Below are 18,545 nucleotides of genomic sequence, written 5' to 3' on the forward strand. Positions count from 1 at the left end.
TCTCTCTCTCTCTCTCTCTCTCTCTCTCTCTCTCTCTCTCTCTCTCTTCCTTTCTTTCTTTCCTTTTTTTTTTTTTACAGGTTCAGCTCTTTATTGGACATGTCAACAAAAGCAGTTTAGTCAAAAAGACTGAAGCCCATGTCATCTTCTGATTCCTCAGATTCTTCCTTCTTTGCTTCCACTTTCTTCTCCTCAGCTGGGGAAGCAGCGGTGGATGGAGCAGGCCCACCAGCAGGTGCAGATCCAGCTGCTGGAGGGGCCCACCAGCCCCTACATTGCAGATGAGGCTCCCAATGTTGACATTAGCCAGAGCCTTTGCAAACAAGCCAGGCCAGAAAGGTTCAACACTGACACCAGCTGCTTTAATGAGGGCATTGATCTTATACTCCGTGACTGTCACCTCGTCATGCAGGATGAGGGCGGAGTAGATGCAGGCGAGTTCGGAGACAGAAGCCATGTTGTGGACTGCTGGCATGGTGCTAGTCGCCCGATGAAGTTAGGGCCTCACCCCAACGTGGCCTTAGCTTCCTCGGAAGGACCGTGCACCTTGGCAGCATCTGAGGGAAGGTCTCTCTCTCTCTCTCTCTCTCTCTCTCTCTCTCTCTCTCTCTCCAGGACAGCCAGGGCTACACAAAGAAACCCTATCTTGAAAGAGATGTACAGCGTCATTAGCTCCTGGAGAAACTTAAATAGAGAATATAATGAATACAGAAGTCACATGTGTGAGAATGGCAGTCGTCAAAAAGACAGGCTATAGGGACTGGGCAGAAGTTTCTGTCAGTAAAATGCTTTCTATGCGAATATGTGGGCCTGATTTTAATCTCTAGCACCCACATAAGTGTGGACAAGCTGGGGAGGCGGAGACAGGAGGATTCCTAGGACTTGAAGCCAGAGGATCTCAATGAATCAGTGAGCTCCGTGATCAGTGAAAGTCTCAAAAAAAAAATAGAAAGTAATTAAGGGAGACACTAGACATGCACGCATGTACATTCGACACACACATGTACATTACACACACACACACAAAAGGGGGGGACAGGGGCAGGGACACAGAGAGTGACAGAGAAACAGAGACAGTCTTCATTTTTCACACTGCTGATAGAAATATAAAAAGGTAAAGTCACTTCACAAAACAGTTTCTTTTAAAGTTAAACTTTTACCACATGGCCCTGCAATGACACCATAAGTGCAAGAAAAGTGAAAATATGCATTCATAAGACTTATGACAAGCTGGCCATAGATACATTGTTAATAATAACCCTGAAGTAGATGTATTTCAAATATCAATCAACTGATGAATGGACAAATAGTGTGTCCATTCAATGAAACATTATTTAGTCATAAAAGGAACTTGGTACCCACTGCTGTAGTGACACGGATGGACCTGAAGACACTAGGCTAAGTGAAGGAAGCCAGAGGCAAAGGCCTCACATCACATGAGTCCACATTTCACGAAACATTCAGAAAAAGGAAGTCTGTGGCTTCCTGGGGCTGGTGTGGGAACATGGACTGACTCCAGTTGGCATTGGAGTCTCTTTTGGGGGTGGTGACAGAAATGTCTTATAATGGGATGTGAGACTGCATACATTTACCAGAAGTCATTGGAATGTGCGCTCAAAGTGAATGAGTTTATAGTTTGTAATCATACCTAAACAAAGTTGTTAAGATTATAAAAGGGGTAGAGTTTCAGACTGACAAACTTTGGCCTGACTGACATTTGAGATATCAGGGGACAGCGGGATCCTGCCTGGGGACTGTAGCCTAGGGTGGGGTGAGAACAGCAGCACCCACTATACCTGCCTTCTTAGGATGTACAGTTTCTAAGAACTGACTCCACTGATTAAGGACTCCCCACAACACCCTGAGCCCCCAGCCAGCCCCTCAGGAAGCTGAGGACTTTACTCTTTTTGTAAATTAAAGCCAAGCTCTGCAATGGAAGAACTAAAAATATAGACAGGACACCTAGAGAGGTGACAGACACCTTGGACACATTTCCCTGGACCTACCGTGACCTGTCCAGCCATGTGCATCACACGCTCTGCACAGAGACAGTGCTGTGCCTCTGTCTTCTGTCTCCACTGCTGTCTTTATGGTTTTTCCTAAAGCATGATGTTGTCACTGAACATTTAAGAACATTTAATTAAATGTCACACCATCTGAGCAAAGTGATTCACTCTCTACTCTCTGGCTTCCCTCCTCCTCTGGGAATTCTGACATTTGTTTAAATAGCTAGCTTATCCACTTTTCTTCTGGTTTTACTTTCATTTACTTTTTTTTTTTTTTAAAAAAAAAGCTATTTAGGTGAGGCTGTCTTAATGGAAAATAATTTAGTTATTTTGAAGAGAATTTATAAGAAACTTAGCTAGGTTTCTTCCTCACCTCCCAGGCCTCCTCCTCCTTCCTCACCCTTGGATTTTTAAAAATGTTATTTATTTTTACTTTATGTACACTGATATTCTGCTTACTTGTATCTTCTGAACTGGAGTTACAGATAGTTCCATGTAGGGGGTGGTTCTGATGTTTTGATCAGGAATCTCCGTGTGATTACTGAAAGTCTTGTTCCCCAATTGGTTCTTGATCAATCAATAAAGATGTTAGCAGTCAATGGCTGGGCAGAGTAGGTGGGACCTCCAGGTTTCTACAGGCAGGCTAGCAGACACAGGCAAGGAGAGAAAGGGAGAAAGAGCTTTAGAGGGAGAAAGAGCCGTCAGCCATGTGAGATCTAGGGTAGAGTGGACATTGGCCACTTCCCTAACTGGGCCTGCGGTAGCAGGCAGGAGATTAAAAACAAAACTAAGCTGAGAGCAGATTTAGGGTGTGAGCTAGGACTGAAGGTGACTGAGCGACCAAGGCTGAGGGCAGGTTCAGAGATGCTGAGCTGGGAGTGAAAAGAAGGGCTCCATAGCCAAGAAAGGCTTAGAAGCGCCCAGCCATTGTGCTAAAACATATAAAAATTAAGCTAGTGTGTGTGTGTCTTTTATCCTCGGATCTGAGGGAACCTGGGTGGGGCTGGTAGCATGGTCTACCCAGAGCTTAAATTGGGGTAGTAGGAACCACACATTACAGTTCTGAGCTGCCATGTGTGTGCCAACAATTGAACTCAGGTCCTTTGGAGGATTAGCCAGGGTTCTTAACCTCTGAGCCATCTCACCAACCCCTTCACCTTGGATTTTTGAAACAGGGCCACACTATGTATGTAGCCCAGGCTTCTTTGAAGTCATAATCTTTCTGCCAAGGCTTTCTAAGTGCTAGGGTTACAGGTAAGGGGTTTTGTTTTGGTTTGGTTTGGTTCGGTTCTGTTCTGCTCTGTTCTGTTCTGTTCTGTTCTGTTCTGTTCTGTTCTGGTTTGGTTCGGTTTAGTTTGGTTTGGTTTTGAAATGGGGATTCACCACTATGCCCTAGAACTCACTATATAGACTAGGTTGGTTTTGAACTGGCTTCTGTCCTGCCTCTGCTGGGATTATAAGCTTTTCCAGCATGTACTCTAAGCATCCTTGTGCTACTGGCAAGAGCTTATTGGGGGAGAAATAAGGAAGGGCAAGGGCTATGCACAGTCAGTCATTGTTGCCATACTGGTCCAGCTGGTCTGTTTCTCAAGGCTGTTCTTCAGGGTCTTGCTGGCCTCAGAAAATCTTAGAGATTGTTAGTGGTGGTTCTTGTCACAAATCATTGCATGTAAGAATCATACTCTTGGAATTCAAGATAAGCTGAGGCAAAGATGACTCCCAGCAAGAGAGAGCAGGTTAAGGAGCCCAAACTGGAGGTAGACAAGGCTAGGAGCTTTGTGGCAGACACCCTGATTGTGTTTTGATATTGTAACGTATGCCTGTAACATCTTAAACTCAGCATTTTCAAAAATAAACTATTGTGCCTTTGTCTTTCTGCCTGTCTTCTAAGATGAAGTAACACAGCTCCTCTCCTCCAGACTGCTTTTCTATTTCTGATGATGCCCGTGGGGCTTGCTACCTCCAGGGTATCCTTGATGAAGTGTCTCTTACCTGATCTATTGCAACCTTAAATAAGCTTAGCTTCCCCTATAATGACCACAGTGAACTCAAAATAGCAATGACATCATTCTCTCTCTCTCTCTCTCTCTCTCTCTCTCTCTCTCTCTCTCTCTCTCTCTCTCTTTTTCTTTGTAATGTGTGTATATACACCTACCAAATTGGTGCAAAATGTTAGCATTCAGTGTAGAAGAAAGTAGCAAGAACAGGAATTAATGCAATGTTCTCGTGTTACTATTCTGTTAAAACGCCAGGGCTGAGGAGATGCCTCTGTGTATAAAAGCACTGTCTGTGTAAGCCTGGTGGCCTGAGTTTATATACCCCCAAACCCAATTAAAAGCCAGAAGCAGTAGTGCAGGTGTCTGTCATCATAGCATGCTTATGAAAAATGAGGCATGGAGACAAGAGAACCTCCAGAAACCCGAGGCTAGCCTGGTTTACTCAGCAGCAAAGAGTGTATCTCAGACAAAGTGCAAGAATAACACCCAAAGTTATCCTCTGACCACCACAACACATACAGGGACCTGTACATGCTTGTATCCATGTATGCCCCTCCCCCTTCTCTCTTTCCCTCCCTCTCTCTCCCTCTCTGCCTCCCTCGTTCCCTCCCTCCCTCCTTCCCCCTCTCCCTTCTCTCCTTCTTTCTGGCTCTTTCTCTCCCTCATATTTCTCTCTCTCTCTCTCTCTCTCTCTCTCTCTCTCTCTCTCTCTTTTGCTTTCTCTCTCTCTCTCTCCCTCTCTCTCTCAAACACAAAAATAATAGTAAGATAACATAAATTATCCACAAGTCTTGAGTTCATCAATTTCTATGAATCTATTCTGTATTGAGTAATTACCTGTATAGTAGCAGAATGGATGTTCCAGAGGAAACCGTGGAAACTGTAGGCTACTGATGCCTGTATTGGGAGGATTTAGTGATAGACACTCAGCACCAGGGTTAGGAAAACAAACTCTGAGAAATGTGACAACTTTAGCTGAGCTGCGATGTTTGTATAAAGGTGGTACTGCAGATCTCAAATATTGACTTAATCAGGAATTTAATGGAGGATCAGGTGGGCGATTATAGGAAGCAGAAAGGTAATGATTAAAAGAGTCAGATATGAGCAGTGCAGGCTGCTGTTTCACACAAGGAAGTGAGTAGTCCTGGTCTCCAGTGAGGACCACAGCCCACCGGGGCAGGGAAGACAGTGTAGACTGGTACTTCTCAGTAAAGCCTGAAGTTCTGCTGTAGACTGTGAGCAACGATATTAATTTTTACAAAGAAATTAGATTTTCAAGCAGTTGAGTTCTCTTTTGAGGCAGCTTTATGTGGCCACAGAAAGCCATTTTACTTACAGAAGAGGACACTGGGCGCTCATGTGTGTACTCTGCTTTCACTGTGCAGTCTTACCTACCTGAGACCTTCCTAGTCTCAGAAGGAAAGGGCTCTGACTTCTTTTTTTCTTTCAGTCCTAGTAAAACAGCATAATAGTTTTATTCCCAGAACCCACTGCAGATCCTACCAGGTAAATTCCAGATTACAGAAACATTCTTGAAAATGACTCTTCAGGTTTGTGCCCCTTTCTTTGGGTCATTGGATACAAGTAAGCTCTATCTTATAAAGGTTGGGTGGAGGGGTAGATTAGCCTTATGATCGCTCAAGAACAAAATGTCAGAAGCTGGGAGAGAACACAGCTGGCCAGGTGCTGCTGCAGAAGCTGCTCCTTAAAGCGCATGTGTAGAGCCAGGCTTGGTTGCTGGAGTTTGCTGTCCAGTCAGCCTAGCCTAATCGGGAAGTCCCAGGTCCCAGTGAGAGACCCTGTCTCAAAAAAAACAAAGTGGACAGCTCCTGGAGAACAATGTCTGGGTGACCTCTAGCTTCCACATGCATGTGTGCCTGCATATACACACGTGCCTGCATATATGTGTGCACAGTTGCATGTACATGCACAATTGCATATGTGTGTGCACCTGCATATACATGTGCAATTGCATATACGTGCATGCCTGCATATACATGTGTACCCATATTTACACATATTTGGAAATATACACACAAAGAAAGCTGCACGGCCAAATGACAAAGAGGACCCCACTGGTAAAAGGCTCCTCTGGCTTTTATTTCTGCTGTGCTTAAAAATAGCTATGACATGGGCTAATTGTTTAATGTAGGGACACGTTTCCCCCCACAAATCTCCACCAATCGTGTCTGCCTTGTTCTGGATTAACTCATTTTGACAACTTCTAGAGACCTGAAAGAATGTCCTAAAATGACTTTTTGAAGATGTAGAGAAATCGCCTTGCTTTGGTTGTATGAAACCTTTTGCACATGTCTATCAGGCAGCATAATGCAGAGAAGTTACCAGGCCTACTTTTAAAACACAATTCGGCTGGGCGGTGCTGGCGCACGCCTTTAATCCCAGCACTTGGGAGGCAGAGACAGGCGGATTTCTGAGTTCGAGGCCAGCCTGGTCTACAGAGTGAGTTTCAGGACAGCCAGAGCTACACAGAGAAACCCTGTCTCCAAAAACCATTAATAATAATAATAATAATAATAAATAAAACACACAATTCTGTACTCACGTATTGAAAGAGTGTTACAAAGGAGCCGTCATGGGACAGGCATGTCCACCTAGCTGTAGGTGCCGCCTCTCATCTCAGTGAGATCTAGCCTGCCGGAAAGGTGTTGCCAGGCTCTGGGTCAGGTGCATTCTTGAAGTTCAATTCTCTCCTCTCTCTTGGCTATGGCTGTGTGCTTCCCTGAAGTTTAATGAACACTTGCTGATCTGGAAAATAGATAATCAAGTGGCACAGAAAAGCCTCAAAACTATTCTCACCTGGCCCCCACTGCTGTGTTTCCATTACACAGACAGATGTCAGAGGGGAACTGTCTGGGTGTGCACTGCAAAGCAGAGAACATGCCAGAGACCACAGTGAGACGTGAGGTGACTGGTTATCCACCAAGGAGAGAGGAATAGTGGGCTCTGGAGGGTAAACTGGGACAATAATTCCACCGAGATACGGCTGAGGGGGTGTGGGAGGCAGGCTCCTAGAGAAGATGTGTTTGGCCCAACTTTGAAATTGGGGTGAGAGCCAATGGTTGGAGAAGAAGCAAGAATATATCCCAGGAAGGGAAAAATACATGTGAGGTAGAGACGAATAGGGGAATCAATTTATTTTCTTAGGTCAAGAAATAGCTGCTCTTATCCTCGCTCTTACCCTCGCTCTTACCCTCACTCTTCAGCCAGGTAAAGGAGTCACGGTAATGATGGTGGCCTTTAGAGACTAAATTTGGAGCCATTGCCATAGCGTGTAGTGTGGATCTTGAACATGCCCTAAAAAGCCATGTATTGAAGCGTTGGTGCCCAGCCTGGGGTACCACCAGGACTCCTGTTCGAAACTGTGGGTCTTGACCCCCTTCAGGGGTGGAAGGAGCCTTTCACAAGGGTCACCTAAGACCATCAGGAAACACAGATATTTACATTGCAATTTGAAAGAGTAGCAAAGTTACAGCTATGAAGCAGCAATGAAAACAATGTTATGGTTGGGGATTCATCACAACATGAGGAACTGTGTTAAAGGGTCACAGCATTAGGAAGTCTGAGGTCCACTGCATTAGGAGACAGCAGCCCACCAGAAGGAAATTAGAACGATGGGCCCTCTGATGGCTAGTATCATATCCACGTGACACAAGCTAGAGTCATTTGGGAGAAGGACCCTCAAAAACAATCCCCCACCAGATTGGCCGGTGGTGTGTGTTTTAGTTAGTGATGGATGTGGGAGGGCCCAGCCCATGGTGGGCGGAGCCACTCCTGGTCCTAGAGTTTATGAGAAAGCCAACTGAAGAAGCCAGAAAGAATACCCTCCCATAGCCTCTGCTCCAGTTCCTGCCTCCAGGTTCTGGCTTTGAGCTCCTGCCCTGGCTTCCCCTGATGACAGACTATAAGCTGTAAGGTGAAATAAACGTTTTCTCCACAAGTTGCTTTTGATAACGATACTTTATCAGAGCAATAGAAATTCTAACTAAAACAGGGCATTCCTTTCCTTAATGGGGAAATCGAGGTCTTGGCCCCTTCATGTTTCTCTCTTTTGATTCCTAGTTGCAAAGAATCCATCTTTGTGCTACCACATGTTCCTGACGGTGATACGTGGCTTCATCACAGGCTAAGAAGCAACAGCATAACCCTGTGAGAGCATCGTCCCAAATAAACGCTGTCTTCCCTTACAGTTCCATCATCTCGGGCGTTCTGTCACCGTGATGGAGAGCTGGCAAGCACTAAGGCGCCCCAGTTACTCTGCACTGTCTCATTTTTTGTGTGATTAATCCAAATTGTCCACATCCTCTTGAAATGAGTTGCCTTTAACTGATTATCGCTTGCCAAGTAAAATCTACATACCTGTCATCGGGCAAAGCTGTCTCTCCCTTGGCTATTTTCAGAACCTACTTTATTTGGGAAGCACACCAAGCTGTTCGTTTGTAAAGAACACATAGATACCTAAGACAGCAAAGATGGCAGCTGCATGTGGTAGAGGCGTTGGGGGAGAACAACTGGTGTGTGCCACTACCCAGGGCACTAACAAAAAAATACGAAGCTTCTCTAACAAGCACCCCCTCAAACCCTGGGGACCTCACACAACACGAAGTTCTCCTTGATCACCGTGCAGCTGTGAGTGGCTGTCCTGGGCAGCTGTCTTTGGGCACTAACTCCTGCTCTGCGTAGCTGTGTCATCTGCTACAGCCTCCTGTTTCCTCTACTGAATCCTTTTCTTAAATCCAAAACAGAACTCCAAGAGGATTATGCAGAATATTTGATATGCCACTTCTACCAGCATTCTACTGTCCCAGACCTCTTCACATGGCCTCAGTCTTCCTGCAAAGGAGTCTGGGAAATATGGATGTCCCGTGTGTCTGGAGAGAGGACATGAGCTTAAGAAGTCTCCCCCTCGCCAGCGGTGGTGGTGCACGCCTTTAATCCAAGCACTTGGGAGGCAGAGGCAGGCAGATCTCTGAGTTTGAAAGGCTAGCCTGGTCTACAGAGTGAGTTCCAGGACAGCCAGGGCTACACAGAGAAACCCTGTCTAGAAAAAACCAAAAAAAGAAAAAAGAAGAAGAAGAAGAAGAAGAAGAAGAAGAAGAAGAAGAAGAAGAAGTCGTCTCTCCCTCAGTCTCTACCACAGCCAGGTTATGGAAAACAAAACAAGGTGCAAACCTTGGGCTCCGCCACTGACTTGCTAAACGGTCTTAGACAGACATTGTCTTACAACCACTGTGATGTCTCTTCTCTTCTTAAGCCTAATAATGTTTGTTCTGTACCTTTAAGTGGGTTAACATTTTTATATAATCAAATGCATGAACAGTAGGTATTACAGCTTGCCACTTACCAGGATCTAGCCATTTGCCCAATGGATATTTTCCCAAGAACCATGCTAGCTAGCTACAGATAAATTGTACTCTCTATACCATGCTTGCTGTTGGTAAGATGGGTGCCAAATAATCTGTGAAGAAGTAGTATAACTGTGTGGGGCATATTTGTATATGTCAGTATATGTACATATGTATATGCATATATGTATATGCCAGTATATGATGCCTGAAGGGCTCGGGGGCCTCTGTGAAGAAGTAATCCTTGAGCTAAGATAAAGCAAATCACATCAGGAAGATGTCCAACCAGGGGTCCCTGAGCTGGGAGCTGTCTTTGGAGTGTTCCTCAGTTAGTAGGATGGTCTGCATGGTGGCTGAACTGTGAAAGGGAAGACCCTTGAGATAGAGGCTGGACCATGCAGTGTCTTGACTTCTCTGTACCTCAGTCTCCCTCACCCTGGGCTGATATGAGCAACAACTTCATAGAGTACATTGTAGCAGTGTACCTGACACCTGGAATTCAGGTGTATTGTGGTTCCAAATGCAGTAGGAAAGTTTTGGGGTGATTCCCAGTAGGACAGCTTGACAAGGTCTCTGCAGACTCCAGTGGATGGGTTCCCTCACTCCTAGACTTGAAAGAAGTTTCAGGGTTTTTTGTCGAAATTTCCAGAACAAAAGAAAACGTTCCTAGTATTACATCATTTCTATTCATTAAACTGTGTTTTATTTTCTAAACATAGACAAGATTTCCCTTAAAAACAGTATTGAGAGAGGTAGGGGCTGGGCAGTGGTGGCACGCCTTTAATCCCAGCACTTGGGAGGCAGAGACAGGCGGATTTCTGAGTTCGAGGCCAGCCTGATCTACAGAGTGAGTTCCAGGACAGCCAGGGCTACACAGAGAAACCCTGTCTCAAAAACAAAAAAAGAGAGAGAGAGAGAGAGAGAGAGAGAGAGAGAGAGAGAGAGGTAGGAGAGAGGAGGGGACCTAGTGTTTTAAAAAGAAAAAAAAATGAAAGAAAAATAGAAAAAAGAAAAGGAAGAAATAATATCAAGATGTATACAGGCTATATACGATCTTGTGAGCTTCTGATTTATTTCCATCTTGAAAGACAGCCAAATACTTATGTGTATTTTTTAAGGTAAAATTCCCTGAACTACACATGGCATGCATGTGCAGGATAGCAGTGGACCATCTTTCTCCTCAAGCTTGATGGGAATGAATCTCTCTGAACATTAGAGCATGAACGACCATGCCAGTTTGTAAAAGAAAGCAATCCTGGAGGCTGGAAACGATGGCTTTTTAAAAAAAAGACAGCCGTGCTTTGGAGACACCATGTCTCTCCAAGCACTAAGTGATGGGTCGGGGTGGGGAGTGCGGACCTGGAAACAAAACCGTGTTTACAAGTTATGTCCTCCACAGTGAAGCTGGCTGCGGATTTGCATTTTGCTCTTCCTTCCTCGAAAATGAAAACCACCAACTTAGAATGCGCTTTCCCTGTTTGCTGGCAGGAGCCTTGCCATCAAGTGACTTGGCAAGTGTGCCTGTGACAATGAGGACATCCCAGGGGCTTGTGGGTGAACTGAGGTCATTGCTGTACATTGGCAGTTGGCCCACACAGGACTCAGCTGTCGACTGGAAAAAGCGCGGGCACAGGATTGTTTCTCCTCCAGGCAGATAATGAATCCTCTAGCCAATATCATCTTGCAAAACAACAGCTTCATCTAATTGGCACCAAAATAAACAAATAATTATCAAGTGTGTGCATCATACGTGAGGGTTTAGAGAAGATTTGGAATAAAAAGTTTCTAAAGAGCAGTGTCTTGTTTTGGGTGAGAACCCTTAACCATCAAACTGCACTTTCTATAAAATCTCTGGAGTTTCTGATCCTTGGACAATGGACAGAAATATTTAACAATTGGAAAGCAGCTGGGGGGAGGGGCTTACTCGGTACAGTCCTCACCTAGTAAGCATAAGGCCCTGGGTTCAGTTCTCATCACGTAATAAATCACAGACCAGTGGCATGTGACTGAAGTCCCAGCATGTGGAAAGTGGAGACAGGAGGATTCAATTTTTACAGCATCCAAAGTTACATAGCAAGTTCCAAGCCAGCCTGCACTACCTGAGACCCTGTCTCAAAGTGGGAAAAAAAATACCTTCTTAAGATTTTTTCACTACACTCTCTACTGTGGGTTATGTATATGGTTTTGGCACAAAAATTAAATGACATCAAAAATACATTATTTTACTGTAGTAATGAGATGTGCCCTGGGGAAACCAGGTTAATGTTGGTATATCTCTGGTTTTTAATTCTGAGGCCCTTAGTTAAGATGAGTACAGAACCAGTCAGCACAGACTCGGGGGTGTATGTTCCCACCACTGACCTTTGTCTTGGCATGAGTACACTTTTACAGAAGAAAGTCCTGGCAGTGAACACATGTAATTGAAAAGATAAAGTGGGTGATTCAAACTTTAGGGCTGAAGGAAGAAAGTGAAAGAGGTGAGCTGAGACCACCGATCAGCCATCCTGCCAAAGGCTTTTGGAGACACTTTTCCTCCCTACTAACAGGACAGAGGAGGAAGCCCCGTAAGAACTGCTTGGGGGAATCATGGTGAAGAAGATAAAGGGAAAATACATTTTAATCACTGTGCGTAGTAATTCAGGATTACCTGGCAAACATACTATTCACCCAAGGAAAACAAATAAAATTATTTTAAAACTTAGTATTTTTAAGAAAAGATGAATCAATAAATATCCAATTAACTGAATATAGATTTTGGTCTGTATTTTTTTTTTCTGGCCTCAACTGAACTATCTGAAAATTAACTATACAATTGCCAAAGAAACCCTTAACTTGGACCTTCTCAGAAGCATATTGTATAGAGCAGTTTTCTTATATTTGGAAAAAAAAAAAGATGTTTCAAAGTGTTTCTTTACAAGCAACACATGTAGGTGGCATGGTATTTTAGAATATGTAAAAATTTATTAATAAAATGAGTCAGAACTGATATTCTTTATAATCAACAACATCAGCTAATGAGATTAGTCCAATATTTTGCAGCTTTGTTGAGATAAATTTCTTGTTTGTTTGTTTGTTTGTTTGTTTTTCCAGACAGGGTTTCTCTGTGTAGCCCTGGCTGTCCTCCTGGAACTCACTATGTAGACCAGGCTGACCTCAAACCCAGAGATTGTCCTGCCTCTGCCTCTTCAGTGCTGTGATTAAAGGCAAAGGAGGGTAAGGGTGGTGTTTACAGGAAGCCCTTTCTGGCTTAGTTCAGACCTGAGAAGGAAATTACCCTAGTTCATTTACTTATTCATTTATGAATGTGTTGCTGGGACCGAACCCAGTACTTCACAGGAGCGAGGCAAGGACTCTGCCCTGAGGTGCATTCCCCCACCCGGCACTGTGCTAAGCTCTGTTGTCTTTAGTGCTGACAGGCCACAGATATTGCTGCTTTTACACAGCTTTAATTCTGCCTTTTTTTTTCTTGACAGGTTCCCGAGGGCAAAGTGGTCGTCCTGAATTTTCGATTCATAGACCTCGAGAATGACAACCTGTGCCGCTATGACTTTGTGGATGTGTACAACGGCCACGCCAATGGCCAGCGCATCGGGCGCTTCTGTGGCACATTCCGACCTGGATCGCTTGTAGCCAGTGGCAACAAGATGATGGTACAAATGATTTCCGATGCCAACACCGCTGGAAGTGGTTTTATGGCAACATTCTCTGCTGCAGCACCAGATGGAAAAGGTAGAGGTCTTCACACAGGGGCAGCAACCTAGTGACACCGGGTCATGGGGATCCGTTAACCTGTTGTGTGTCAGGCACTGTTCTTGACACTCTCCATGTGTTTTCTCCTCTGAGCACAATAGCGGTTCTTAAAGAGCCAAGGAATGTCAACAAGTCATCAAGAGATCGGTTTTTAAGTTCGGGCCTTTTTTTAAAAAAAAGTCTATAATATTATTCTCGTAAAAGTCAATAGAAATGGATGGGGTAAAAAATGCGAAGCTTGCGTGTGTCTTCACAGATGTACCATCCACTACTGCGCCTCATCCTCCAGAAAGGCATGGCTTTCACTCCACGTTTACTTACACATGTGTACTTTTACCACAGCTCTTTAAAAACCTAGGTGAAGCCGGGCGGTGGTGGCGCACGCCTTTAATCCCAGCACTTGGGAGGCAGAGGCAGGCGGATTTCTGAGTTCAAGGCCAGCCTGGTCTACAGAGTGAGTTCCAGGACAGCCCGGGCTATAAAGAGAAACCCTGTCTCGAAAAACAAACAAACAAAAAAAAAACCCTAGGTAAAATTCCATATTACTTCCTAGGTTTCTCTTGTTACCTCATGCTCTGTCTTGTAATCTCTTCGTCTTCATGTTCGTCCATAGGCGCTCTCCAGAAGAGCGCTTGAAGGGATGGCTGTACCAGGCAGGATTTCTAAATCCCCTGCCCACTGCCGAGGGGGCTGCTCATCTGCCTGGGAGGTGGAGCGGTGTGACTAGGTTGAGAAGTCAAGAGACAGGATCAAGGGCTGACACTACAGCCAGAGCTCTGGGGTAGAAATCCTAGCAAGACACTACACGAGCATAGGGTTCAAAATATACACAGAAAATCTACCCGTGTCCTTGACAGCAAAACTACAATTTCTAGACAAGCCTGTGGACAAAAGGCCCGGAACAAGGATTAGCGCCTCTGGCCACTGCCAGAGAGACAGACTGAGTTAGAGTGTAGCCAAATGTTTGCTAAGAGAAAAATTATTTTTCATAGGAATATAACAGAATCTAAAGTATAATGTAACCCATAAATAATGCACAGCCATAGTGAAGTCGAAGGCAGGCAATAGAGTAACCTGTCATAAGTCAGAGGCTGCAATGGGCCAACAAATGCTTCATATTTCAATTGGGCTGCTTATTATATTTCTGCATTGGTGATTTCTCCGTAGGGAAATAGACCAGCAGGAGACACAGGGGACTATAAGGAGTAGACAGACAGGCAGACAGGTTTGAGGAATGGCTTACAACAGACTCTTTATCAAAGGGGAGGGGAACTGGAGGTATGGCCTAGTGAAAGAATGTTTGTTTAACATTTACAAAAAGTCCCGGGTTTGATTCCCAATATTAAAGGAGAGGGGACAGCCTCAGGATTTAAAAGGGATGCATGCAGAATAAATAAAAACAAGAAACAGAAAATATGAAAAGAGAACAAGATGATTTTTAGAACTAAAAAATACAGAACTTGATATTTATAATTTACCCAACAAATAGACTGTAGGTTACAGAAAACAGTTCCTCATAAATAGGGGTTACCAGTCTGAAACACCAGCACAGAAAAGACTGAAGAAAAGGGAGACCAAAAGCTGGTGCGATAGTATCAAGCTGTCTAAGGTATGCTGTGAGTCTTATCTCTAAAACAATGATAATAGTACAGAGACAAACATGTAAAGAAAGATGACTTAGCTGCACCCAGATTTAACAGTTAATAGTTAATTAATAGTGTATAAATTGATACAGCCAAGAAGATAGTAAATATTAAATAGGATGCATTAAAAAAAGAATATAAAATAAATAAAACTTAGTTCATTAGAATTTAAAGTTTGGCAGATGAAGGCCAAAAACTAAGGGCTGGGCTTGGCTTCCTGTTGGAGAAGCAGCGGAGGGCACTGTCATGGCATCCTTCCGGAGCTGGGATGAGCATGCCCACATCCTCGACAGACAGCCTTCCAACATGAAAGCAAAGGCAGAGCATTCACAAGTGCTATGAATATCCCAGAGACATTTTTATATCTGTGCCACAAGAAATGCTGAAGGCAGCATCTGATGCCCAGGTCGATGATAGCAGAAGCTGACCTGAAGGCAGTGAAGGAATGCCCTCTCCACTCGGAGGGGTTGGCATGGAAGAGCGCTATGATTGCCTTTTGGTTTCTTTTCAGGGGTGTTCATGACTAAAACATTATGGAAGACAGAATGTCTTATATTTGACAACAAAAGATGGCTGAATGCAAACTCAGGCCCCCCCACACCACACATGAAGATGTCCAGAATGACCCTGTATAGGTGATGATGAGTTAAATACATTGAGCATCTGATAAGATCAGAAGGTCTGTGATGAACAGAGGAAAATTTTAATAGAGTACCAAACTTACCCACTCAAAGAAAGCTGGGAGGAAGAAGCCATATAAAAGGGGAGGTCAAAGTGGAAAAAAAATAGCAACAGCACACTAAACCCAAGACATCCACAAATACACTAGACATGAGGAACTAAACACCCAAACTGAAGAAAGTTATTATTGAGATAGATTAAAAGCAAAGCCTGGCCACATGTTTGTCTACCAAAAACTGCTTGAAATAAAACCCAAAGACAGGGGCTGGAGAGATGGCTCAGTGGTTAAAGAGCAGGGGCTGCTCTTGCAGAGGACCCAGGTTCAGTTCCCAGCATACATATAACAGCTAGCAGCTACAATTCCTGTGCTAGGGGATCCAGCGCCATCTTCTGACCTTCTTAGGTACTGCATGCTCATAGTGCACAGGGACCCATGCTGGCAAAACATCCATCCAGATGCATAAACTAAAAGTACATAAATCTTAAAACCAAATAGACTGAGAGTAAAAAGATGGAAAAGACATATACCATATGGACTTCATTAACATTAAAACATGCTTATTAAATTATACCAGCACAGATATGCACAGGCAACCCATACGATGAGAGGAAATATTCACAAGGTGTCTGCTAGTTAATTTATATACAGAATACGTAAAAATCACATCCATCAGTAAGTACAAAACTGTGTGAAGCACTTGTTCAGACATTTCACAGAGGAAGCTGTGAATGCCAGTAAGTAGCACTAATCATCACAGAAATGCAAATTAGGACAACCAGGGGCTGAGAGATGGCTCAGCAGTCAAGGGGCTGGTCTTCCAGAGGACCTGGAGCTGTTAAGGCTTGTCTCAAGTTGAGTTCCTTGAGATCTGCTGCCTTCCTCTGGCCTCTGTGAGCACAGCACACATATGGTGCACAGCTTATACATTCAAGCAAACACTGAATGTACACATAAACATATTTTATACACGTAGAATAAAAATAAAATCTCAAAAAAAATTTTTTTAAAGATCGCGGTGAGAAGCCACTACTTCCCGATTATGTTGACTAAAAATGTATAACATCGCGTGGTACCAAGAATGGGGAGGAGCCAATGACCTCAGTACTCCTGGAGGAGTATAAAATGCCAACAGACTCTTCGGTGTTTGGAGAAGTTGTGGTGGTGGTGATTGTTTAATGAAGTTGTCTGGCCCAGCAATGCATTCTTGGATATTGTAAGAGAATGAAAAAACACATCTGTTGTAGAAAGTGTTTAATCTCAATCAGGGGTTTCTACTCCCTGCCTTTGGCCATTCAGTTCCCAGATAAAACACACACAGCTTTTATATTTATAATAAGCATTAATCTGCACCAGGGCTGGGCGCATAGCTACCGTCTATGCTATTATATCTATTTCCCTGCCAATAACGCAACAGTATGATTTGCTATGTTCCGTCTGGGCTGCTCTTAACTCCAATTGGCCAGCCCTTGTGACCATGATTTTATGATTCTTACCCCCATAGCATCTTCTCCTCTCTCCACCACCTTCTCCCTCCCTGGTGGTTCTTCTCAGACCCCAAACCCAGGAACCCCAAGCTCCTCCTATCTCAGTTCTGCCCAGCTATAAACTGTACGCAGCTTTATTCACTAATTTTGGATAACTTGGGGGCAAGGTTATGTAGCGAGCGTCACTTGGGTCTATGTCCACACTCTCCAAATCCCTAAGGGCAACCAGGCCTCGGGGACCAGTATTTAACATTAAAATATAAGCAAAACACCAAACCTCAACACACATCAACAAAGAAGATGTACACAAAAATAATCATAGCAGCCTCATTCACAATAGCTTACACTGAAAGCAACTACCTGTGCCAGTTAGTGTTCTGTCAGCTTGGCGCAAGCTAGGTTCATCTGGAAAGAGGGAATCTCAATGGAAAAAAATGCCTCCATCTTTAGACAAGTCTGTGGGGAAGTTTTTAATTAATGATTGATGTGGGAGGACCAAGCCCACTGTGGGTCTCGAACTCAGATCTGTCTGCCTCTGCCTCCCAAATTCTGGAATTAAAAGTGTGCACTACCATGCCTGGCCAAAGGCAACTCTTGAATGCTGAAGGGTCAGAGCTTAGTATCAACTGGCCCAGAGTGCCCAGATGTAGAGCCAACTTCTCTTCCAAGAACTGGCTGCTGAAGGTGCCTGGATCCCCTGGCAAAGGAAAACACAAAGAATCCTTGCTAAGAGTGCCTGCCTCTGGGGCATTCACCAGCCCCTCCCCCATACACCCATGGCCCTAGTGGTCACCAGCCCCAGCAGCCACACTAAAGTCCTCTTGCAGCTTGAGCAGGGCTCAATGAGAAATGGTATTCTTCTCAGCCTTTGGTATCCCAAAGCTTGGTGTACATTTGCTTATATCCATCAGGCTGAAAGCAGGAATCCCAGCCAAAGTCTCGGCAGTCTCGTGGTATCACAATCTGTTCCAAGGTCTGGCCTCTAAACAGGAGTAACTAGCTGGCTTGGGTCCCCAGTGCTGAAAGCAAATGTGCAGCATGCATAGGTTGATTTGTCTTCAAAGCCTGCCAGGAGCTTTAGGGTTCAGCTTCTACATGAACCATTTTATGGAGGGGCCAGGGTATCATGGCCAAGTGCATGAAAGCCCAGACAGGTATCTTCCACCAGTATAGGGCCCGGCACCTGGTGAGCTGTCTCCAGATACTTCTGTATGGAAATTTCATCTGGCACTCCCTGGTACTCAGGCAGGTCAATTTTCTGTGCCACCAAAGAGCATGGAAACGTATCTCCTAGAGTCTGAATGACCTCCTCCAGCTTCTCTATGGTTCCCATCACAAACTGTCTTCTTCTCCACCAAAAATGCTGCCATTGTAAGTGCTGGTTATGGTCCAGAATGCCCAGAAACCCTTTGCCTAGTCATGATGTTTTATTATAGCAATAAATATCAAACTAGGACACAACCCAAAAGAAGCATCAGTAGAAGAACGGGCACACAAATTGTGTGTATATACAGTGGAACACTACCCAGCAGTCCAAAATACAACCACCAAAGACAATAGCAGCAGAAGACAAGAAGATGTCCCCTACATGACCCAAGTTATACAAAGCTCTACAATAAA

The 18,545-nt window shown here is 44.3% G+C and overlaps 1 protein-coding gene and 2 pseudogenes across 1 annotated transcript in view; 1 reads left to right on the plus strand and 2 right to left on the minus strand.

The window, feature by feature from the left end:
• Pcolce2 (procollagen C-endopeptidase enhancer 2) overlaps positions 1-18,545 on the plus strand; it is a 55,741-nt gene that overhangs the window by 16,339 nt on the left and 20,857 nt on the right. The window contains exon 3 of the mRNA XM_028758968.1: positions 12,840-13,095. Coding sequence (XP_028614801.1) covers positions 12,840-13,095 — 256 coding nt within the window. The remainder of the gene's footprint in view (positions 1-12,839; positions 13,096-18,545) is intronic.
• On the minus strand, positions 66-457 carry LOC114613598 (annotated as a pseudogene).
• On the minus strand, positions 17,708-18,149 carry LOC114613597 (annotated as a pseudogene).

The sequence above is a fragment of the Grammomys surdaster genome, unplaced genomic scaffold (genome assembly GCF_004785775.1).
Source record: "Grammomys surdaster isolate TR1022 unplaced genomic scaffold, NIH_TR_1.0 126248, whole genome shotgun sequence".
Taxonomy (NCBI): Eukaryota; Metazoa; Chordata; class Mammalia; order Rodentia; family Muridae; genus Grammomys; species Grammomys surdaster.